Source organism: Pipra filicauda, unplaced genomic scaffold (assembly GCF_003945595.2).
Source record: "Pipra filicauda isolate LSUMZ 115617 unplaced genomic scaffold, ASM394559v2 scaffold290_size937220_pilon, whole genome shotgun sequence".
NCBI lineage: Eukaryota > Metazoa > Chordata > Aves > Passeriformes > Pipridae > Pipra > Pipra filicauda.
The window spans coordinates 312,714-338,366 of NW_024104410.1; the positions used below are offsets into that span (position 1 = coordinate 312,714).

Sequence of the window (25,653 nt, forward strand, 5' to 3'; positions counted from 1 at the left end):
GATAAGCACTGTTGGCATTGAAATTCTTACATTTATAGCCTTTCTGTTTGCCTGTGGAATTCAGGGAGTTGATTGCTAATAGGATTTGCAGAAAATAATGAAAATACCCTTCCCCCCAACTTTAAATACAAATTTGGCTGTGAACACTGCATTGTTAGATAGATATGATGGCAGAAGCAACAGTAAGAGCTAAACCCAGGTGCCTGTAAGTTATGTTGAAGGGTGTTTCTCTGTTCTGGGGTCATTTATTCTGTGTCAACACTTTGAAGTAAATATTTTAATTTTCAAAGAAGAGAGGGTGGCATTTACAGTGTTTTGTACAGCGAAGAAGCACCTTTTTGTCCTGCATTGTGCCCCCCAGCAGTAGAGGATGTGGTATTTCTCCTGTGTGTGCAGCCTGCTCCTTGGGGTGTATCTCCTCTCCTGCCATACAGCTGCAGGTGCCTTAAATCCCAGGGCTTTGCCTTGAGAAGGGCAGTGTGGGGAGATCGTACAGCTTGATAAAAGTTCTCTGATAAAATCCCAGAGATATACAGCTAATAATAATAATAATAATGATAATCCCACTGATTATCATCTGGATATTTAGTGAAGTGTCTTGTTTACCCAAGCCAAAGTGAGACAGATGTGTGCTCACCTTATCCCTTGTCTGTGTTTCTCTCTTTCTGGTCTTGTGGTGTTTCTTTGATCTGAAAGTGTGCTGAAAATGCATCAATAATAAAACATCCACAGGGACATTAAAATACCTGAGCTGAGCCATATGAATTAGACCAAATCAAAACATGTATGTTTATTTTAACATTTTTATGGTTGAAGGATGTAATGGGGGGAAAAGGCAATCTACTGTGTAAAAACCTAGAAAATGTAATGTGTCTGGGGTTTGTGAACAAGCTTAAACAGGTAAAGACTCTCCTGTTACATGTGCACAGATAAATTTCCTTTTGTGTAGCTTAGCTGTTAGGAGTATGCCAGTGTTGTGTTACCAGCCAGGTACACTCAGCACACTGCCACTTGTAGCCACCTGGTTTTTGTAGGTGAATTAACTGAATATTGTTTCAAAGGGTCGGTGTGGTCCCTTTACTGCTCTGAGTGCTGCGTCCCAGAGAACAGCTTCTCCTCCCTGATGATTTTCAGTAAAATAACCATTAAAATAATTCTCTTTTCGGTCCCTCTCTATTTTAATTTTGGGGTTTTTAATTGTCTTTTATATCCCTTCTTTTTTGTTATCGCAATGGCACAGCATGTCTCTTCCTTTCTTTCAGAAAAAAGGTTTCCCCTTCCAGAAAGGATAACAGTTGCAGTTAAATTATTACTGTTTCTAGTAATTCTTCAATCCTGGTCTTATTCTGACTTTGACCAGTAGCATCTGGATCTTGTTTCAGGTTTGGGTCAGACTTAACTGTAATGGTATTTAAATTGGAGATCTCTGCTTCAATTCTGTGAGTTTAATGTACTAAAAAATTAGTGACTTTTAGATGAAAAACCTGCAAATAATGCACACTAGATATTTTTTCTATATGTACTGCTATTTCTTAAGCAAGATTTCTTCTGTTATGTTCTCTCTCCGTCTGAAAGGAGAAACATCCTTACGGCTTCTTAATTGAATTTTTTTGGTGAAAGAGGTCTGGAGCTGAGGAAGTGCCAGGAATCACACAGTAGACAGTTTGTGGTGTACCTCTGTGTTTGGATTTATTTTCCTCTCCTCCCCTGTGATCCATTGCCGTGCCCTGTCCCATGCTCACACCCCTTCAATGAAAACAGCAGTTCTGAAGTCCTGGAAAAATAGTCCAGGAAAAAGAGAGGAAATGAGATGAGGATCCAGTAGTGGGGAGGACTGACAAAAAAAATCTGCTTTTGTGTTCTCCAGAGATGTACTCAAAACTGTGAGAGCATTTGTGGGATAAAAGTTATAGCAGGAAATGTAAATGGAGTAGCTAGAGCAAAAGAAGTGTGAGTAGTGAGGGTTTCCATCCCAGCTGTGTGTGAGTTTGTAGTGGCTGAGGATGACACAGACCACAAATGCTACATTATTAGAGAGAAAAACAACAGGGTGTGGAGAAAGGGGACTTTAGGTTTTCCTGAGACAAAGGAAGAAGCTTTCATCGTCAATAGGATAAGGAATTTGAGATACAGCTCGATTTGGTAGTGGTGTTTATCCCAGCTCCTAGCCAGGGCAGGGCAGGAAGGCAGCAATTAATTTTGGAAGTCTTCAAAATTTGCTTCAGATGAGTGGCGTTAGCAATGGAGCAAAAATAGAAGTAGTTGGGAAGATTTGCCAGAAAGAAAAGAGTATTGAAATTGGGAGTGTATTTCTGGAATTAGGGTGTTCTGGAAAGCATAAGAAAGATGTCATTCAGTGGGTGACACGCAACAGTCAGCTGTTCTAAAATGTGTTTTCAAGTCTGTTTTGTTGCCTTATTCTCTAAGAATAGTTGACCAGAAAGCTACTGAAACACTGTCTGAGGATTTGACTCATGAAACAAAAAATAAAACGTAATATGTAGTAAGAGAGTAAATATGCAACAAGCATGTGAGCGGTGGAGTACAATTTCCTCTTCAGAATGTATTTTTCATCAAAAATGTGCTAATTATAACTGCTACCACAGGTGGGGTTACTGGTTTTCCATAGAAAAAGGAGAAGAATTTTCACCAATTTGTTTTGTCTCCCTTTTCAGGGGAAAACTAATTTGCATGTGGTGTATTTGGGGTGGTGACACATCAGGACATTATTGAGAGCACTGAGATGTCCAAGAACCTCAGCATGTACAATAAACTCCATCAGAAGCATCATCATCCCTCCACCCTTGCCAGTTGGTTGCACTGCAAGATGAAATCTAAATTACAGAGGTGCCAGCTCTCATTTCACATTTCTGTTTCTGAAATAGTCGTTTCCATAAACTGTGTAGTTTTGAAGTTTGCAGTGCAAATGTTACTGTATGATGTGCAGGGTTCAAGAAGCTCTGTCTGTGATATAGAGTAGTTTTAAAAGATTGCTGCTTTACAGGTGTTCCAGTGTTTATCTGTAGGTTCTTTTTTATGCTTGGTTGTATTCCAAGTCGCTTGGTTTTGGAGCTGTTCACAGGAGTACACGGCATCTTCTTTGCCTCATGGATTTCAGTGCATTTGTGTTAGGATTTGGAAAAGCAAGTTAGCCTCAAAATGTATGTGTGGTTGGCCCTTTTTTCGTATGTGTGTTGTTGTCTCTAGAATACAAAGTATAACTTCATTTCTGATTGGGATTGCTTAGCTAATATGGGGACTTGGTTTCGTGGTCCCGTGGCAGCCTGTTTGGCACCAGAACAGCTGGTTGGCTGTTTAACACTGAATAGTTAAACAGGAAAGAAGCTTTTTTAGTCACTTAAAAGTTTTCTTTTGTTTTCAGTTAAAAAAAAAGTGACTTAAAATTGCTGACAAAGAAAAAGTGATAAAATTGCCAGTGGAGTGCTTAACTGAGGATTATAAAATTCCTGTTCTGAGTTCTTTTAAGAATTCCTTGGTAAATAGTGAAGGCAAACACCCAAGTTTCCATACAAAACAGTTTTTCAGCTGTGTTACTTGTTTGAAGAAAGTTGTTCACTACGTAGACAGTATTAAATAATTAACACAGTTTAGTGCTAATTTTGGATGTTTTTGGTACAGTAACTTTCATCTTCAAAGCAGTAAAGGGAGCCTGATCTTCAGAACATTTTACAACAATGATCATCTCCTTTCTCAGGGCCTAAATAATTATTTCCCTGAATTAACACTTGGGGGTAGAAAGTTTGCTCTAAGAAGGGAAAGGGACAATAAAGGTTAAATCTTATTCAAAAGTGAATACTGATAAAAGCCTAAACTGCTTTGGGATTTAATGGTTCTCTTGTAAAGACTTTCAGAAGGCTTTAAAAATTATTCTAATGATTGCTGGTGTTCATGCTACAAAGTAGGAGAAGGCAGAGTAGTAGCCACCTTGCAGATGCTTTAGTAAATTAAGGTTGGCCAGAAATGTCATGGCTGTGGTTTCTTGGGAGCATCCAGACCCCAAAATCTTCATGGAGACTCCAGTCAAAATGGGGACACTGATGTAGGGAAGGGTATTTCTGTTCCAAATGGGAGCGGGATGTTGTAAATCACCCCACAGCCTCTGCTGCCTCGGGCACCAGCCCTGAGCCTTCTGCCTGCTCAAAGTGGGGGCATCACCAAATCCTCTGTCATTCCCTGCTTGTCCTCCTTGGTCAGTGAAATTTTTGTAGAACAGGGGACATTGCTAGCAGATGAGGCTGGAAAATTGAGCTCAATAAGTAACCACCTCAGAAGCTCCTGGGAACCACATCTTTCAGGAATTTGGGAAACTGGTAGTAAATAGAAGAGTAATATCCGTGTCTTGGAGAACAAGAAAGCAACTTCTTTTCTAGATCCTCATAAAGCATCCCATTTGAAAAAGGAACGTTTTTTGTTTTTCTCTTTTTGCTGTTGTTGATTTTAGATAAAAGCATAATTACTTCTTGTTAACTACAGTGACAACAAATGGTAAAATTAACCCAAAGTGTAGATTCTTTTTTATAGTAGGAATCTCTTAAAATCGTAATTTACTGTATCTGTTACTAAACAAAATGAAAACCGAATTTGAGTAGAAAACAATGCTTTTGTCAGCAGTGCTCCTTGTGTCACCGGCAGGGAGCTGTAAATGTCCCTGTGTTCCCAGGCCCTGCACGTGTGCCTGCGTATCAGTTCACATAAAGGACTTAACAACAAAAAAAAAAACCAACAACCCCAAACCAAACCTCAAACCTTGAATGGTTTAATTGTTGTTGTCGTTTTCCCCACGGTTAATCTAGACTTGTAAAAGCGACCCTGACATGAGGTTAGGATTTATCGGCACGGGCAGCCCACGCTAATTGGTTCAGCCCTGCCCTTCCCTGGCGCTGCTCCCTCGGAGCGGCTCCGAGCGCGGCTCCTCAAACGGGCACGGAGCGCTCAGAAGCGCCGCCGCCTCCGGGGCTGCTCCTGCCCCCCGCCCCTGGGTGCTCCTCCGTGAAGGGCCTTGTTTTCCTTGGAGTGGAGGAGAAGCAGGACATGGAGCCTGCTCTTATTTGGAGTGAAAAGTGATAAAAACGCCTATTGCCAAAGCGTTTTTCCTACGGTTCTATAGATGGTGCAAAACTGTGTTTTCAGTCAAAAATACTGTTTTTTGGTTTTTGTGTTGTTTTTTTTTTCTTTTTTTTTAACTTTAGGCTCGTAACAAGTTTTCCCAGTATGAACGTTCAAAAGGTTTTTATGGAAACCCTGCATATTTGCATAAGATTAGCCACCCTGGATTGAGCCAAAATTGTTTAACCTGGTGTCTTGAGGTCTGTCGGTAGCAGATGCTGATGTTAAACATGAGTGCAGGGGAGGGATGGTGAGTTCCCTTCCCTGCTGTGCACACCCCGAGGGTGTCTGAGCCTGGCCACGATGCCTCTGTGCCTTTTCACTGCTCCTCATAGAGTCTTCTTCCATTCACTGCTTTGCCTTTGAAAATGAACTGGGAATAATATATGCTTTGTGTAAGTTCACTGTGCTTCTGCATCCTGAACACTGAGTGCAGCCTGGTTTCCCTCCTCCATCTTAAAAAGGTATAGGAGAAGTAAAGAAGTTACAACAAAGAAAATAAAGATGATAAAAGGTATCAAATGGCTGCTGTAACAGTAATGACCAGGTAGGGAAGGGTCCGTCTGGCCCTAGTGTCCTGGATAACTGAGGAAAGATGTGCTAAAAGGCTGAAAAGCAGAGTTTGTTTCTTTAAATTTGCATTCTGGTAATTTAATATAAAGCCCCTTGGGCATTTTAAATAGTAGAAAATCCCATACCCCCCTCTAGTCACCTTTTCTCTGATGGGAATGCATCTAGTCTGTTTGCTCTGTCCTCACTCTTAACCTGTTAATGTGTTACAGGAAGAAGCCAAAGGAGCACACAGGACAGGCTTTATTCACAGTTCTTCTGTACAAACAATATCTTTCTGCTTCCACATTACAGTTCAGGTCGCTCTGGTACTTGGTGCACTGTGCTAATTAGAGCCTGTAGTGGTTTTTCATTGTAGAAGCACCACTTCAAAACCAATGTACTCGGATACTGTGCTTAGGAAGTCCTAGGATCTCCCAGCTGGGCAGTGTGTAGATCCAGTGGCATGGGATAGATCACCACTCTGTGAACTCAAGGACACTGTTTTTGCATTTTTCTAGATTCACCATAGGACTACCAGATCAAGTTTGCAGATGGTTTGGTCTGTGATTTCATGCTGCTTTGCTATAACAGCCATCCTTGAAACAGGTTCCATAGTTATCCTAAAAGGAGTGATTTCTTGTGAGCATATTTGATTCAGACTCTTTTACTATGAAGCAAAGAAACCTGAATTTAAACTCGTTTGTGTTGTCAAATGAGAAGGAAATACTGTTAACTGTGCTTGCTTTCTTTTACACAGTTGTGTACAGTTTTTAATGTTATTTTCCTGAGTCTCATATGTTTGTCTTTTCCTCTTCTCACCAAAGCCTGGCCTCAGAACTACTAGCCACCTGTAACCACTGAGTCAAATTCCTGTGAACCTACTTTACATATCTACCCATTTCTCTACACAGCAGGAAGCATGAGGAAGAAGAGGTAAAACTACACCAGTCTTAGCAAATCTCCAATGATAAAGGAAGACCTTTAAAAGCATCACTATAAAAATAAGATGTACTTAAGGTGTTAGAACCCTAGATGTGAGGTTTCTGTGCACATTGCACGAGTTTCTCTGGATTGGAGGGATCTTTCCTGTTTTAAGGTAAATTAAAGGATGGGGCTAAAATAGGTAGTTAGTATTTTTTTTCCTCCTAGTGCTCGTAAAATTAATTCCAGTGCAAATCTGTGTTATTATCCAGTGTTGTTCTTTGCTGGGAAGTTATTTTGTCATTCAAACTCTATCATGGACAGATAACAGCATTTCAACAGTATTAGGAAAAAAGATTTAATATATTCATGCTACGTTTTCATGTTGCTGCAAAGCTCAGCATGCTTCAAGGCTGAGTCCAGGAGTGAGCAGTGCAACGAGCATTTGCTGTGAGGACGAATCTGGTCTCAGACAGAATTGAAGAATCTGAAATAATGACGAGTGATATTTTGACTTTGTACCAAAGTAACTGCGCAGGAGCCGTGTTGCTCCAGAGCTAGTTTGGACAAGTGGTGTGTGTGATCATACCCATGTAAGGCAACATTTCATGCTACTGTTAAATGTGCAAAACCTTTCTGCTGCTTAAGCATAATAGCAAGTGTTCATGTAAGGTATTTGCTTTAATATGTGTACCCCAGAACTTTCTGAAACAGTGGACTATACTCATCCAAAATGATACATAAACTTTCAGCACCCACTTCTGTATCTGAGTAATAAAAATCGTGCTGGTCCAGGTGGTGAAGGTGTGTGCTTTCTAGACTTTCACAAGAAAAGAGGGAGGTGTAATGAGAGCAGAATCACCAATTCCATAATGTGCTCATATTATTATCCAAATAAACTCATTTTAATTACTTTTTAATAGCCTTTCTTAAAACACCAAGAATGCGTCCACAGTGCTGAGTATTAGTGTCATGCACAAACATCAGTGCTCTGTGGCCCTTGGACTGCCCTGGCTCCAGCTGAGTGTGCATCCTTTTCTTCCCTCTGTCAGAACTTCATCTTTCACTGAGTAGCTTTTCAGCCTCTGTAGTGATGCTGCAGAGCTCAGCCTTTGTTGTTGCAATAGAGAAATCCATTACTCAGTAGAGCAGTAAAAAATAAAGAGGGGTGTGATACTGGAAAAACACATTGTTTAGGGTGTGTTCAGTAGGTTGGGAGTGAGTGCCCAGTCTTCAGCAGAGATGTAATCACACTGCCATCCCTGGAATGTGCAGAGACAAGACATGACGAGTTAGGGGAGTTGCTTCTGTAGCCTTGCTCTAGATGCAGCAAGGAGAAGGTAGTGCAAGTCCAGGAGCTGTTGCCATAATAGGTCATGACACTTCTGATGTTTCAGCCTTTCCTTATCATGGGAGAAAATAATTTGTCTTGTCAACTGTTCTAGTTACTGTTTTTTGACTATTACAGGGTAGCCAGAAGCAGTCTTCCTGCCTTTCTTCGTGATCTGATAGTTTTCTGGAAACATAACCTAAGCTAACAAAGCTCTTGAGATTAAGAAAAGGAACTGTGAAAGATTTTTCAGCAGACCTTCTCTTGTCCTGGTGACTGCCAAGAGGTTGTGACACTGTATAATGGGTTAGTGAGACAGGCAGGTTGGTATCTTTGTGATAAATAATTTCACTGTGCTGAAGAAAAACTCATGCTGGTACTGTTGTCTACCCCAGTTGTTAAACACCTGGAGATTCCTTAAAATGGAAAGGCTGTCTATAACAAGTCCTTCAGCAGGAGCATAAAGTTGTAAATTTGTTGGATAATTACAGGTGTGTTGTTGGTGTCCAGGCTGAACTCTGGTTCATGCAGTCTTTCATCTAACACTGAATTATTCATAAAGCAATGGGTTAAACTGCTGAAAGCAGGCGGTAATGTAGTCACTGTTTGTTTTAGTAAATTTTTGGGAATGACTTCTTAGCAGCTTTAAATCCACTGAGTAATTGCGTTGGTAATACTGTAAATGCTTTATATGTATCTGTAAGAAGTTAATCACGTTTTTAAGACCTAAAGTTTTGTTTTGTAAAGTGTTACCAGACTGCTCCTCTCTTCAAAATCAGCATATATATGAGTTACTGTAGCAAACTGCCTGTTTATGGAGCAGGTTCTGGGTAGGCTCTTTTTTCTCAGCTATTTTTCCATCCATAAAGTTACATCGTGCCTCCCTTTTATTTTCACGTGGAGATAACTGTCTCAGTGGGATGAAGATTCTAATACTGTTTACCTTACAGACTGGTGTCATTCATGCATGTTGTTCAGTGTTCAGGATTACAACTGCTTTGTTTTATCTAAGAACAGAACAGTCATGTAATCTATTAATACAGTTTTTTTTCCCATTCATTAGATACATTGACACAATTAAAAACCAGCGTGACCATCCTGTGCTTTGCCAAAATGCCCTTTTTGGCCAGGCAGACAGTGATGGGAACACAAGGCAGCAGCAATATAGTGATTGATCAGAGTGATAAGTGGTGGCTGCTCTGTTACTGTCTGTCTAGTCATTGCATATTTTGAAGGCATGGCAGGAATGGTGAGTCTGCTTCCAGGAAGTTGTCCCATCCCAGTTCTTCAATTGCTGTCTCGTGTAGCATCATCTCCTTCTGTGGGGGATTTGCAATTCCCAGTCAATAATGCAGTAATTACTTGTTTCAGATGACAATTGGAGAGTAAGAGATTTCCATATAATACTATTTCTATTTTTTTTAAGATCTGACATTGGCTACTTGCTCTTGAGTAAATAAATGTCCTTTCTCCTTCCTTTCTAAATTTGCTAAGGCAAATTTTGAAAGCATTGAAGATCTTTAAATGTTGTCTCCCTAGCTAGAAGTCTGCTCACTTCCTGTGCTCATAACACCTTTCCCTTAGTCTGTAAACTTGGCTCTTGTCTCCTGATAATTCTCTAGAAGCCTTTTTCCTTTAAGGCTTGGTCGTTGTCCTTCATAACTTTCTTGTTAAGTGTCTTAAATTTCTAGATAACCCTTCTGGCACCAGATCAAATAATGAACCGTGAAGGACGAAGAATAATAAATGAAACCAGAGCAAATTACCCAGAATTTTGCTAATGGGAGAATTAACTTTTAACTGTAAAGACAAATGACATGATGTTTACACACCTTTGATAGCAGTTATCTACACCTTGACATCAGTCCATAGGATCATTTTATGTACTTCCCTTTCCCTTTTTCCCATCCTGCTGGCCAAATTAATCTCATTCTCTTTTACTGTTTCATCCCTTTAAAATGTTTTAGGTGAAATGCTTTGGTTTTGGATGCCATTTGAAAGGCAGCCACACTACAGAAATTGCTTGATACCTCTTCAGATTTTTCATTACAGCAACTTAGGACTGTCTTAGAAAAATGAAACTGTGTAGAACACTTTTCATTAAATTCCTTTTCTCTTGAGTCCCTTTGTGCAATAAGTGGTGTTTCTATTTTAACTTCAGGTAGGGATTAGAGGCCAAATAGTTTCTCTTACTTTGGAAATGCTGAGTTCTTTCAGAGCAAATGTGGGAAAGTTTTTCGTTTGAACACTTCTAGTAGTTCAGAGATTGACTACTGTAACTTAATTACATTCAGATCATGGAGTTGGGAGGTTGGCTAACTTTGGCGTGTGTGGTTGTTTTGGTTTCATTTTTTTGGTTTGCCTGTCCGTTTTTTTAGTTTGTTTGGGTTTTGTTTGGATTTTTTTTAAAACCCTGCCTCCTGGGAGCACTGCCTATTCATCTGGCTTTCCTAGCAGTGGTTTCCAGACTTTGGGAGAAGCAAGTTGCTGGAACCCGCAAGTTTTACTGTGAGCTGTTACAACCACGTGAAAAACAGTCTCACTGTTTCACTTGAGTGCCTGCAGCACTTACAGACGTGGTCTGGGGAGTCCTTGCTACACAGTTCTGAATTAACTTGTTGCCATCATTTTTTCCAGCTGAAGACAGGTATTTGTTCTTCACGTTATTCTAACTCTCCTGTTTCCTTTCAAGAATATTCTTACTTTAAGGTTTTTCTGAATGAGTCCCATCAGTGTCTTGTCTGCACCACCACGGTTGGGTGACTGCTCCAGAGAGCACAGCATTTACTGCTTGCTTTGGGAATTTCTCAGTTATGTATTTTGATATGCTACCTAATAGTTACAACAGCAAAGATCGATTTGATGGTAAAAGAGATGGTATTTGTTATAGCACTTGGAGTCACAGAATGTTTATTCTTTAAGATTTCTAACAATGGTGACTTCTTAATTTTATTTTTTTTTTACTCGTGTACTGCTTATCCATGACAGACTGGAATTCTGAATTATGCACTGGAGTAAATTTTTAGAGGTTTATTTGATTTATTTAAACTACTGAAGCATTGAAAAATACTTATTTTTTTAAAAAACTTTTGAAGAGATTATAGTTTGTTCCACAATTGAAGAGACGTTTGGGGGGAGTGCTGAGGAGCAGCAGCTCTGCTGGGCTGCCCCAGGGCAGTGTTACAGGTGGGAGTTCTGACACTGAGGTGCAAAGCTGGGCCTGGACTGTGTGTTCAGCATACAGTGCATATCCTTTGATGCTCATGTAATTTGGCTGCTACAGGATGGACTTTTCTCATTTTTCAGAGAGTTTTACGTTCTCTGACTTTATTCTTATCTCCTGCCACCCTGTATTTTTGCTCAGTAAGTCCCTTTTCTTAGTGTTTACTGCAGGTTCACTCATCCACTGGAATTCACACACACAGACACCCCCCTCATTTATCATATCTGTACACACTGTTCTATTTATCTATTTTTTTTAAGTATTAAAAGACCCTTTGAAACTTCTGTGACGGCTTTGATTCTGGAATGTCTGTTTAGTCCAGCAGCAGAGGAGAAAGTCGTGTGTTTTCAGCTTTCCCCCACTAAAGCAGCACTCTGGATATGAAGTTTGGTTCATGTTTTTCAAGCTTCTGCCAGCAGTGAATGACTGACATCCCTTGGGGCTGCTGATGCTGCCCTTGGTGCAGCTCCCCCCTCCTTTTTGGGATTGCTGAGGCACTTCTGGAGGTCTGTGCAAACTGTAGGGACTGTGAAAGCCCTCGGCGCTGGTGATTGCCATTGTGAGGCGGATGTGTGTGATAACTGTAACCAAGTTTTTAGTACCTCTATTACTCCTCTGCTGTGGTCTCTTTAACCTCAAAAGGAAACAAATGTTTCATAACCTGCTCGGGAGAGTGCTTCAGTTTCTCCTCTGTGGCTACCAGCTCCAAAAGTTAATGACAGACATCACAGATAATCTTTCAGACTTTGACTACTTGGTGTGATATGACTCATGACTGAAAGCTAGTAAAGTTCCTTGTCATCGTTGTTAAAATAGTGATAGTTTGTGTCATAATTAAGTTGCTGCGGAGTCATTCTGTAGCTTTTGTCCACATGTGACTGCAAGCACGTGTTTACTGCTGAGCAACTGTGTCCTGCACCTCAGAGAGATCACATTCTATGGTGCTCCTGTCTTAAAACAGGATTTAAGTTGTGCTGAAAGCCACACGAACTTGACAAAATCTTTTCTGCTTTCTCATTAATAGGAAAAAAATTATAGCAAACTTTGAGATTCCTTCCTTGTAGATTTGAATTATTGTGAACAGTAGAAAAACAGAGCAACATATCTTACAGTGACACTGAGTTCATCTTGCTAAATAGGCTGAATCCAGGCTGAACAGGCTTTTTTGAATACAACCTTTTTAAATAATTGGTACTATTTTTCTTCTTATTGCCTCATAGTGTGACTATTTGAATATGATAATGTTGAGGTCATAGTCCATAACAAGATGATTTTTTTTTTTAAATAGTTTCTGTCAGGTCTGTCACTGCATGGCAAATTGAAGTTTCAGAGAATTTAGCAATTTTTTTCCTTCTCCCCTGCAGCAATTGCAAGAACCGTTTTGTTTTCAGGCTTTCATCTCACCCCTTCAGTGCCAGGCTGGGTTACTGAGCGATGAGGAGCGTGCACCTGCAGAGTCACTTCCATAGGAGCCAGTCATTGGGCTGTGGAAGGGGACTGACACTTCTTCCCAGCCTCCCAGTCAGTGTTGGGGTGCTCCAGTTCCATTCTGGTTCCATACCTCACTGTTTGGACTTGATTTCATTTCAGCATTCATGATCTTGCAGTAAATAAGTGAAAACTCTTTTTATTTTTTTTTTTTTTACGAACTCACTAGTGTCTGAAATGTTTCTTCTTGGAAGTTGTCTTAACCTCCAAACTCAGAGGCCCCCTTTAAACTCTTCAAGATTTTGTTTATAATGCAGTGGCATGGGCAGAGAGAAAATCATATATGATGTTAAATGTTTCAGAAGAAATTGTAATCACTATTTTTCATGTTGCCTTGCATTCCTTTTTGTAGTGAAAGAATATCTACAATGGGTTGGGTGTTGCATTTTTGAGGAGGTAGAAAACAACTTGAATGCTTTTCACCAGTCTGACAGTGTCTAAAATTTTGCTATTGAAAGCTTTATTTATTTCATATTTTGCAGTACTGTATTTAAAGAGTTAAAAACATTCCCTATTCATAAGGTCACTTCATGCTTTGTTGTGATACTTCTTTAATTGATGTGGTTTATGTTAACTTTCAGTTGATTAATAGGCTGCACCTCTAATTTTTTCTAAGGATATGATTAAAACTGGGTATTCTGGTCTGGGAATGGGCAGATGACATGACTGGGGTGATGTTGACACACTGTGGTTTAAGCTGCATTAAAGACAGCAGTGTATTAAGTAGTATGTTTGGTAGGAAGGTTTTCCTGGCCAGTGTGGACAGGTATTTTTTCTCTTTCTTAGTCCTGTAGTGTATAATTTGAATAATTCTGTGGCATTGCCTCTGCTTGAGGCAAAGGAAAACATGTTTCTTAATTAAATCTTAGTATGATTTTACAATTTTTTCCTATGAGCTCTTAAGGACAGCAGAGGAAAACATAAATTACTGGTTTTAAATGCTGTAGTAGAAAATCTATTTTGTCATACTGCTTGCTAGTACATCTGTTGAAAAGGGATTGTGTTTTGTTTGTGTAAAGGATTTGCTGTAGTAGTTGAATTTTATTAGCAGTTAAAAAACTTCCTTTGTTCACAGAAGCCAAAAGCATTGACTGGTGTTATCTGGGTTCCATCTCTGAAAGCTGTATCACAAACTCTGTGTCAATATTTGTCAAAAAAAGCAGCAGAGGCATTCATCATGGTTCATTTGTCTTATCACTAAACAGTATCTCTCAGAACCTGCCTGTGTTCAAGTTGATTGCTTTTGCTATGATCTCTTCTGCATTTTCTCTTTCCTCTGCTAACCATTCATACTTTTGCCACTGTTGCATTGCTGAGGATTGGTCCTGCTTAGACCAGCACCATCCTGTTAAAAGGTTAAAATGTGGCAAAAAAAGAGAGCAGGATATGGAAATTAACTTGGGCACCTTTCCTTCTTACTCTTCTTTTTGTCACTTTTCGTGCTCTTGAGTTGCAGCAGTTCAGACCTGTTCCCCCAATAATGTTATTGTAGTCAATCTCTCTTTTAACTTGCTGTCCTCCTGTGCTGCAGCACTGTCAGTGCCAGTTGCTCTGGGTAGGGACTCCTGCAGCCCTATCATACAGGAGGCAATCTCCTGCAAACCTTTTTCTAACCAAATCAAAACTTTTAAGTCATTCTTGATTTTGCTTTTGTCCTAATTCTGAGAAATAAGAAAGGCGGTGCACATGTTATCCTGGGTGCTGCAGATTGGACACTTCCAAACATCCCTTTGGCTTGTGCCTCGGTGGGATCTGCTGCACCCCAGTAAGCCCCGAAAGCCGTGGTGGAGCGGGGAGTTCGTGATCTGCAGAGCTCTAATCCAGGAGTAAGTCTCTAACCTGATCCGTTTCTGATGAGGTGAGGGCAGAGGTTACTAGTTCTGCGGATTTACTACAGGAGTAAACAATCAGAATAGGAGTGCTGGGTGTGAAAGTATCTTCTTGTGTGCTGTGAATTGGAATGAGGCTGCAAAAGCACCTTGTGCTGTAAGGAGAGGGAAGACTGTGAAGCAACTGGTGACTGATCCTACTGCACTTCTCCCATGGCTTATCCAACCCTTGGCACGAACTCCCTGGCTTTTAAAGGTCCTCAGTGGTGATCTCACAGCAATTCCTGTTGTCGTTGGTGTTTGTCCCTTCTGTACAGGAGAAATTCAGTTGCAATCCAGTAGAAGACAAGCGTCCAGGCTGGTTGTCTCCATGCTTCTGGGCAGTTCTTGCAAATAGCCAGACGTCGTCCCTGGGCATCCCAATCCTAGGCATCCTGGTCCCTGGGCATCCCAATCCTAGGCATCCTGGTCCCTGGGCATCCCAATCCTAGGCATCCTGGTCCCTGGGCATCCCAATCCTAGGCATCCTGGTCCCTGGGCATTCCAATCCTAGGCATCCTGGTCCCTGGGCGTCCCTTCGAGCACTGGGGAGCAGAGAGGCAGTGGGAGCTCGGCGGGGCCGGCGGCAGGAGCGGCTCTGTCCAGGGTGCTGACGGGCGAGGGAGCACCAACCCGGCCGTGCCCAGGACTGGGATCGTGCTGTGCCCCTTGGGAACTGTTACCTGTATCCCTGATGCACACACAGTCAATAACTTGTGTGTAGTTTTGGGTATAAAACTGTTCTTGGTAACAGAAATGAGTGGCCTTGGGGCTTTTAAGAGGTAGCAGAATATACAAGTTAATAGCAGGACTAGCACGGCAATAAGAAACCCGTCAGACCCTTTAAATTAGAGTGTCTTTTGAGCAGTGCTTTGTCCTTGGGGTGGTTGCAAGGGGTTATGTGTTTTACAGTTTGATGATAAAACCCACTTTATCCAAGAATATATCCACTTCCCTGTAATCATGCTGAAACTATCCATTGGCTTTTGGTGCACAAGTGATGAAAGGAGGCGTTGTTTGGCTGTTGGATGAATCAGGAAGATGTTTGTTCATCAAAGCAATGCATCTTTAAAATAGTGGTGTTTAGTTCATCAAGTTGTCTCATATCTCTTGGTTTAATGGCATTTACATATGTTTTAAATGGTCTTTGTAGCAAAACTTAATAGCAATGATGGCTAAAAGCTGGAAAATCTTGTATCTAAAATGTTCCTTAATCTTAAAGGATTTCCTTTCCAATTTTCCCCAAGATATAAATCTTACCGTTACATTTGATTAAAGGTTTAGGTTTTTTCTTAAAAAAACAGTAACACTGAAGAAGTCTTAAAGTAAATTGTTAGTTTAGAAAGTCTGCTATTAGAAACTTGTATCTGTGTAAAAATGCAGAATGCCAGAAAAAGTGATTTAAAAAGTTTTTAGTTAATGAGACTTGATTATGAGATGCTGACTGTGAGACTGTTTGAAAACTTAGAAATCAGTTAATGATATTTGTATTCCACGTTAATGTTGACTTTCTTCTTCATCCATAAATATTCATCTATCTGAAGAACTGTAGTTAGACACATACCAGTACAATTGCTGTGCTATAATTAAGGTAGATACTGTTCTGTGCAAGTGTGCACCATTGGTGTGTCTTGTAAGTGCTACCTGAGACAAAAATGTTAATTTCTGATTATTAATCAGCTGGTTAATTTTTACATATTTTTTTTGTCTTAGCTGGAGATACAGATGATCCTCCAAGAATTACTCAAAATCCTGTCATTAATGGGAATGTAGCGATGGCTGATGGACATAACAACACTGAAGAAGACATGGAAGATGGTAAGTAAATACTTGATAAAAGCATGGTTTGTTTGGCTTCTTTATTATTATGATTTTGAGAAGAAAATGGTCCATATCTTACCTGTGTCCTCTGAACTGCAGCTCATTAAAAAATGAAACCCTCTGTAGTTGTGGCTGCTGGTTTTCTGTACAGGCATCCTTTTAACACACTGTACAATAGGATTAGACTTCTGAGGGCTTGGGATTTTTTCCTCACACTCTTTCTAGGTACTCATTTTAAAATTGCCCAAAGTGATACTGTCCATTGTTATGTTTTGTGATCCATCCCTTTAACTTGCTGCAGCTGGGGCTTTGCTGAATAGTGACAGTTACACAATTCCTTCAGGATGTTTGGAATCCTTATCTGTCCTGCTCTCTTGTCAGGTGGCAGCTGTGCTCTGCTTTTGTCTTTGTATGGTAAGTGAGTGGTAACTATTCCATTGGTGAACATCTTTTCCCCTCAATTCTGATGCCCTTTTACTTGCAGATGTAAAGGAAGAAATAAGTATTGATGTCCTGTTAATAAAAGGGGAGGTGTGTTTTTGGAGTCTTTTTGTTGGTCCATTAAATGAAAAAAAGGGTGTACAGTCTTTTTCTGTTACGGAAGATCAGAGAATTATAAGTAGATGTGTCTGGGTTTATTTAAAGAAAGGTAAAAAATTTTTAATTCACCAAAGTCTGTTAAGTTTAGTGAGGAAAATGTGCAGTGATACTTCTTTTCTTAGGAGAGGATATGGGCAGGGACTGCTCATTTTGAGGAACTAAATGAGTTGGGAGAAGGGGGACAGCATATGAGTGGGATTTGTTCCACTCTAATTTCACGTTCCATGCTGTCTTGTGAGATACATTCAGGACTGGGCATAAACATTTAGTTAGATTTGTGCAAAAATGTTGAGTGATCTTTTGAGAAAAATCACCGTTTAAGGTTGAAGGTCAAAAAAGTGCTTACTTTCTTGTATTGAAGACACATAGAATACTGATAGAAAATAGTAATGTTCATAAAGAGAATAGGGTTTAAATTCAGGACAAAAGCATCTCATGGTTGAATTGCCTCTGTATCATTGGCAAAGATAAAGTTTCCTATAATCAGAGTCTCATAATAAAATAAAAATGAGGTCTGCTTTTAGCCTATGCATTTTATTTGTGTGATTACCTAATCTCATTCAGAGGGCTTTGATTTATTGCTCAGAGCTACTAGCTGAGAGTGAAACAGGGAATTCTGTTCTTACCAAAAGCTTTTGTAAAAGATGTTAAATGTCTTTGTCAGGCCATGGTATTTGGAGGGTGAATAGAGAAGATCATGTGAGTTAACACTGACTGGCAAGAACAGCTCTGTTTAGTTTATGTTCTTAGTAGTGGTGTTTATAGATAGAAAGCCTGACAGTGTTTGCTCTTGATATAGCCAGTACATAACACACTGGTCAGTTAGTAAAAGAATTTGTCCACTAGTTGGTCTGTGTACACATTAGGCAAAGGGAACTTAGGCTGCACAAACAGCTGATGAAACCCAGGCTATATCAAGGCTGACAGGTAATCAGACACACAGCTCTTCATTCAGAATAGTGTGGACTTCTTAACCAAAAAACTGCTGTCAAGCAGTTTCTGTCAGCTGCCAACTGACTCCTCTCAGAACTGGGTATGAAGGTAGGGAGCAGTATCTGAAGGTATTTGACAAAAGGCTTATCAAAGCTTCTCAAGCCTTGGTGGAATTTCAGCCTGGTGAGGAGCTTTGGCCCACTCTGCTGGTTTCTGTGATCCAGCTGGAAGCATTGACACAGATAGAAAGTAGTGCTATTGCAAAATGTTACAGTTGCAAAAACATTCCTGAAGACTTGCATCACATAAGTGGATGATGCCTCTTTTCCAAGTCCTGTAACTCAGATTAGTTGCTTGCTGTTGCATTATTTACACACCAGTGCAGTTACTCTCTTGCTCTTTGTGCTCTTGCTAACCTGGTTTGCAGCATGATGTGTGTGTGTAATGGACAGCTCAGAGATTCAAAAGACAGGAAAAAATGAGACAGGGGCTTCTCTGATAAATATGCAGTTTTCCTTTGCTGTTATTCCTAGCAAGGGGCATCAATCTGAGCTGATACAGAATGCATAAAGAGAATTTAGATACCTCTTGAGTGAAATTAGTGAATTTAATGGTTCCTGTGAAAGAGGTGAGCAGGAAGATGAAAGGTTGATGCTTCCAGCTGGATCATAGAAACCAGCTTTCTGATGATTTTCTGAGTTCAAGAAATTTGGAGGTGATTTTTGTTATTCCAGCTTAGCACATAAAGAAATGACTGATAAGACTAGGGGAAAAAAAAGTGCAGCTCTCATCCCCTTTGCTTGGGAGCCAGCCACAGGCATTGTGAGGCACAGGGAATGGGGGCAGCACGGACCACCAGCAGGACTTTGAGATAAGGCTGTGTTCTCTCAAGCACTGTGACCAGTACCTGTTGTTGCTCTGTATGATGTCTTAGCAATTAAAAAGAACCAGCTGAAGGAATGTAGTGTGCTTTGTACAGAGAATGCCTTAATGAACCAGACTTTGTGAGCTGGCATAGCAGCTCCTGCAACTAATGTAAAAAATATTAAAAACAAGGTTCTGATCGAATTTTGTTTGCAAGTGCATCAGTATTCAAAACAGCACACAGAATAAATTCTCTTAGAAGTTAAAGTTCAAACAGAAGGTCCCAAACTAAACATAAACTCAGAGCTTTGCAATTACCTCCTGAAGTCTCATTTCTGTGAAGAATCGCAGAGGCTAGGAGGCTTTCAGAAGCATCAGTCTTAGCCATGTACTGGTATTGCATCCAGTATTTGGATCATTATTAAAATATTCATAGAGTATTCAACCAGTTTCCTCATTAATAATTCAGGTTCAGAATATTTTAATAACCTCAGTGCACTTTAAAGGTAGCAAAATTTACTAATAGAATAAAGAAATCTGCTTTTCTCAGGCGTATAAACATTTAAATAGGTGCTTCCATCTTAAAATGGATCATATTCAGTATTTGGCTCTCTGATTTGCAGGATCTTTGTTTTATCAAGGTGCTGATTGTGGCATTCATCTCATCAATGAAAAAATCTTTTCCATGTAGCAGATACAATCTGTTGCGTGTAACTTCTCCAAGCATTGTCAGCTGAGTCTGTTCTGTTTACCTTGTGTTCAGCATCATGTGTTGTATTTGTAGTTCAGGGATTTATAGAAGTCTTACTTGCCAGTCACTACTAAATTATCCTCCTGCCAATTGCAGTCTTTTACTGGAAGCTGGTGGACATGTTTGTGAGGGTGAAAAAGGGTTTTATTTATTGACGTGCTCAGAATAATTGTCACATTTGCTCTGTAAACCACAGTTTTTAATATAATTCATCTTTTAATCGATTATACTTGCTAAAAAAAATGGGCTTTCTGGAAGGAAAGGAAGGTTGTTATTTTTAAAGAAACTTCTGGTTTAGGGTTGACTTGTGTTTTTGTGGAGTAGTTACTAGTGATTGCTCAAATATTTTACAGAGAAGAGTGTTCTTCTCATGCACAGGCTTTCCTGAAAAGAAATCAAGAAATACAGGCAAACTTTCTCTGAAGCATCTGCAGATGCTGCGTGGGCTGTGTTTTTTAGCTGACACTGTAGCAGCACTGCTGCATCGTTGTGCTGAAGTGCTCTGAAAGCTGCATCAAAGGAGGCAGAAACCAAACTTGGCTCGTTGTTAGGAGGCTTAGACTGAGCCCAGAAGCACTGATCTGACTGTGAGTAGGGAGGAGGACTTGAGCTGGTTTGAGAGACGTGTGATGGAAGGCTGATTTTTAAATTGTTAAGCATGTTACAGATTTGTTTTATCCTGCCTGCAGATCAAGTTTTAGAGTGTACAGCTCCTCTGGCTGCAGCTTGCCTGGCTTTTGGTTGTAAGCATCCAGCTCTCTAATCTGTCAACAGGCAGTGAGTAGTGAAAATGGGTAGAGAACCGTTTTTAAGTGATAGACTAACAGTTAACTGCACTTACATGTAGGGGAAAAAGGACAAAGGAATCCTTTGAGCTCTTGTGTCACTGAGGAAGCTGACAGGTGCAGGGTAACAAGGTCGTTGCAGGTGTGGAGGGGAGAGGAAGCTGGTTTGGGCTGTAGTACCGTCAAGAGACAGTTGGGAGTGCTTATGGCTGTCAGACCATACACAAATTAGATCAACGGGGTGGCTGTTCAGAAGTAGGACAACCGCTTGAAAACTGTTTAGCAAGGGAGAAGAACGAAATCTGTCAAAGTTCCCTGGCAGTTGTGGATAGAACTTGTTAATTTTCTGTATTGAAATGTATGATCTTTACCCTGTTGCATTTTGTAATGAAGAGTGTTTCATTTTTTAAGTAAGGTATCAACGGGGACTCACCTGTTTATTTAAAAATGGTTCAACACTATCTCTGGTGCTGAGTGAACAGAAAGAACACATTTGTTGTGTATTGTGTGCCTTGTCACAATTTCCTGATCAGATTTCTGGCTGGTGTCATTGTACCTCGGTGCTTTTTGATTTCAGGTGTCACTGCACATGTGGCATCAGTTCTGCATCCCCGTGGGTGGTGTGAGAACAGCAGTGAGCAGGGGTGCTGCCTGCTGCCCTCTGTGCTGCTGGAGCCTCCTCACACCCAGTAACAAACCAAACCATGTCACGCCAGTGTCAGGCTGGAGCCATGGAAAAGGAGTGTCTTGTGCATCCTTGCGCTGCAGAACTGTTGGGATAAGTTGCAGTTATTCCTTCCCTGTGTGCAGTATGAGGCTTGTCCCAATAAGGAGAGCCAGCTTTGCAGAGCCCAGCCTTGCACCTTGCTGAAGCTGTCTCAGTCTCTAGCACCCTGTTATAGCTGTGTACAACAGAAGCACAACAGATCGTGGTATACGAAGAACTGGCTATATGGGAAGAAGGAGAAATTAATTGTGTGTGTCAAAATAAGCTTTTTTTTAAAAAAAAAGTGTCTTATTTAACTTTTAGACCACTAAAAATCTCTAAGGCTTTGAATACCACAGAGAATACAGGACCCTACTCTTGAGCTGTTCTTCAGCAAACTGGTATGAGATTTGAAAAAAAAAATCCAACAGCCAACCTATGGGGTTCATAATTTTGAAAATACACTGTTGCAAGCCAAAAACAACTAAATGATGACTTGGTATCAACAGGGCATTTGAACAGATTGTGAAAGTCCTTTGTGCATGTGGATTCATGCAGGGAGCTGACTTAAACCGTGCTGTGGAGATGCTACTCAAGAAGAGTTGAGAGGGCTGTGATTTAGTTGTAAAGCATTTGATGTCTGTCTTGCTGCACCCGCTGCTTTAGAAGAAACTTGAGTGGTAACAAATCCTAGTGCTGAAGAATTATTTAAGGAAAGAGTGTACAAAAGGAATGCGTCTTTCAGGGCTCTGTTTGCCTGAATTGTGTCGCAGCGTTTTTCAAAATGAAAAATTGAAACTTAAGTAATAAAGTAGTCCAGTGTCTCTCTGGGATGGGGATGTTTTTGTTGCTTCCAATATCCCACTACATGAAACATGCTCACATTACGTGATTTTTGAAAAAGGCATTTTTAAGTGAAAACATCATTTTTTCCCAATAATTTTGTATGTGTGTTACAGATACAAGTTGGCGATCAGAAGCAACATTTCAGTTTACAGTCGAACGCTTCAACAGATTGAGCGAGTCAGTTCTCAGTCCTCCCTGCTTTGTACGGAATTTGCCATGGAAAATCATGGTTATGCCACGACTTTACCCGGACAGACCACACCAAAAAAGTGTAGGATTCTTCCTTCAATGCAATGCTGAATCCGATTCCACGTAAGACCCTTTTCATTACTGCACAAGTCCTCGCTTGACGCTGGTTAATCTATTGCAAGAAATACAGACATGCACAAAAAGTATTTCACCTAGCTTTCTGCAACAGGAAAGAATACCTGCAAGGGTGTGAGTCCCCTTTCCTCCTCACCTTTCTAAATCTCAAAGCCTAAGAGTAATCCCCTCTTTAGGATGAGCTGAAAGTACCTTGCGTAACTAGAAGTTTGTGGTAGAATTTAGATACATTTCTGTTTAACTGCTGGGGGGAAGTCCTTGACTGACAGTTTTGTTGGCATAGGAAATGTTCTGAGTTTGTTTCAAATGGAAGTGGTACTGGAGCTCCTCTGACCTTGCCAAGCTATAAATCCTGCCCTGTGAAGTGTGTGAGCAGGTAACTGCTACCACTGGAGGCACAGCAGGGGATGAAAGTGGAGTTCATCCACTTTCATATGAACACATATGTGTTCTTGGAGTCCTGCATGCAAATCAAAATTGGTTATCTTTGAACACTTTTGTGAGTAATACAAAAATTTTAAAAGATAGCTACAAATTTCTGGGGCATTCCTGCAGCTTATCCTGCCAGAGTGCAGACTCCACAGGTGTCCCTTCCAGCAGGGTAACTCCATTCTTGCACCAGATCTCACAAAGCTTGTTGTTCAATCTGAATAACAGGTTGCTCTTTTTCATCAGTTTTGTCATTTAGAAGGTGAGTGGTTAGTGCAGGACGTAAAGAAAAAAGTTGGAAGTGTATTAACAAGTCGCAGGAGAAGTGATTCATGTGCAAGCAGTCACACAAAAAGGATAATGTGATCTCTAAAAGTACCAACCAAGGTGCAGCTGGTGGAGCTAAACAAGCAGTAATGCCACTGCACGAGGCAGTGACAGGACCTTGTCTGAGCTGACATTCAGACTGATTGTCTTGCACAAGTAGGGTGATTTTGAACAGGAATGGTCATAAAGAAGTGCTGCTGAGACAATTGGTGTTGGGGAGTTTATCTTGTGGGAAGGAGGGTAGAATGACCCCCTCCTTTCCTTAGCCAGAGGCAGAGATACCACACTCTGTAGACACCAGGAGCACTTTAAGTTGGCTCATCCATCTGTGTTAAAGCAGATCAGAAGTAGCTTGCCTCTGAGAGCAGTCAGCTCTTCAGCCTCTCTTACCTGCAATTGCCTGACAGTACTTTATTAACAATGCTGCTGCCCTAAGAAAAATTTCCATTCCGAGTTCACATTCATAATGTGGCTTCAGAAAGCCCCAGAGGTTCATGCCCTCAATAGCAATTAACCAAGTCTTAACATCTAAAAAGGAAAAAAAAATTGCCGTGTGTGAAAGTAATGTACCAAAAACCCCTAACAAAAAAATTATGCTAATAACTATAATAAGCTTGGTTTTGAATGAGTTTCAAGTGTTTCTTCTGTATTTATAGGTCATGGTCCTGTCATGCACAAGCAGTTCTCAAGATAATAAACTACAAGGATGATGAAAAATCATTCAGTCGTCGTATTAGTCACTTGTTCTTTCATAAGGAGAATGACTGGGGCTTTTCCAACTTCATGGCCTGGAGTGTAAGTAATTGGACATGTACTAATCTTTTGCTAGATAGGAGCAGTTTTGTACTTGTACTCCTGCATACTGAGATGCCAATTAAAAAAGGGTGTTTTTTCTAAGGCTGATATTTTTTCTATCACTGCTGTGGATTGCTTTTCAATTTCTTAAAAATTCCTGTACTAAATTTTTGTAGAGTGCTTTTACTTATGTTGTAATTTAAATACTCCCTCATTTTTTCTGCATATCTGTGTTTGTTTCCACTGTGTGATAGTCAGTGGCATTCTGAAGCAACATAAATTTGTTTGTATTTCCACATGTTCTCTGTATACGTGTATGGATATTTAATGGTTTATCTTGAATTGTGACAGCTTTTTAAGCATTTGCAAAGGTTCTGGAGTATTATCCAGAAGAAGCAGAACATTTGATTACCAACTCTTGTACCATTGAAAACTGAAAAACTACTGCAAAATCTTAAAAGGAGGGAAAAAGTTTCCTGTATTGAGACACTAAAAGAAGGATTAAAATATATTAAGCTGAAAAACAACTACTTTGATGTTTTCTTCAGTTTTTCTTCTTTAATTTATTATTACTGATAGCTCAGTCTTGGAAACTAGAAAGTGATGTCTAACTGGATGCTTCACTACAGTCATGTTGCAAGCTGCACTTTTCATGTTCCTGTGTCATTCCTGTTTTACAGGAAGTTACTGATCCTGAAAAAGGCTTTATAGAAGAGGACAAAGTTACTTTTGAAGTCTATGTTCAAGCAGATGCTCCACATGGAGTGGCGTAAGTATCTTTAATTAAAAACAAATAAGTAAAATTCTTAATTCTAATATTTTTATGTTACTTGAGATTGTTCAAGTATTTTGTGTTACTGCCATTTGCAGCCCTCATCAGCCATTCTCACTTTGTCACTTCTAATTGATGAATTCACACAGCAATATTTTTATAGTCACATGGAGATTTTTGTACAGCTTAAATTTGTTTGTGTGAGTCAGCATAATGTTATGGAACCTCAACTTCCATCCAGAGTTGATTTCTGGTTTAACACCTCTGCTGTTCTGGCCTCAGCATTTGTGATCTTGGAGCTGATGCAGTGAAGTGGCTTTGCTGTCCAGCTTGCCTTGGTTTACAGTTGCTGTAAAACTTCTCCATCTGAGTTGTTCTACTTCATGGCACTTGTGATCAAAGCGGTTGTACTGAAGTGGAGACTTGCCCTTAAAAGTACAGCTCTGGGTTCCAGTACACTTGCATAGTACATAGTTTTTCTTCCATATAGGACATATTTAAAAAGAAAAGCTAACAGAATCACAATGCATTTAATTGCAAAGACTGTTGTTACTGGCAGTCAGTAGTGAAGTGTAGTTTATTTGAACCTTCAGTAACAGTGAAGAGTAGCTGAGATCTGCCAGTAGCACTGCCTTAGAACAAATGCCCTTTATTATAGTTAATATAGAACTGTCTTGTTTTTAACCACTAACTGTTTCCCAGGTGGGATTCAAAGAAGCACACAGGATATGTTGGCTTAAAGAACCAGGGAGCAACTTGTTACATGAACAGTTTGTTACAGACTTTATTTTTCACAAATCAACTACGAAAGGTAAGTAACCTGTGAAAGAACACGAGTTTGCTAATTGAAATAGCCAATGTTATAAGTGTTTTAGAACAGAGCAATGTGTTCCTTTATCCTCTTAGAAGAGTTGGACTTACATGGTGATGCACATCTTGCTGGAGGCTGAGTAGTTTGTGGAACATAAGCTTTTGTCTTCTGCTGAAGACCTGAGCTCAGGGGGTGTTTCTTTGACTGCATTGCGTGTTAATGTTGGTAGGAATTGCCGGGGGGAGGCAAAGGGTATGACTACATCTTGCAGATGAAAGTTGGAAGTAATTTCCATTTTTTGAAAGAGTTAAAATAGGGAAGTCAGTTATGGCTTCTGAGCCCATAAAGGAAGTAAAAAGATGCACATGCACGACATTTGT

At 40.2% G+C, this 25,653-nt stretch overlaps 1 protein-coding gene across 1 annotated transcript in view; it reads left to right on the forward strand.

Moving 5' to 3' along the window:
• USP7 (ubiquitin specific peptidase 7) overlaps positions 1-25,653 on the forward strand; it is a 71,600-nt gene that overhangs the window by 13,792 nt on the left and 32,155 nt on the right. Inside the window, exons 2-6 of the mRNA XM_027742304.2 lie at positions 16,223-16,327; positions 21,929-22,127; positions 23,552-23,690; positions 24,371-24,459; positions 25,165-25,273. Coding sequence (XP_027598105.1) covers positions 16,223-16,327; positions 21,929-22,127; positions 23,552-23,690; positions 24,371-24,459; positions 25,165-25,273 — 641 coding nt within the window. The remainder of the gene's footprint in view (positions 1-16,222; positions 16,328-21,928; positions 22,128-23,551; positions 23,691-24,370; positions 24,460-25,164; positions 25,274-25,653) is intronic.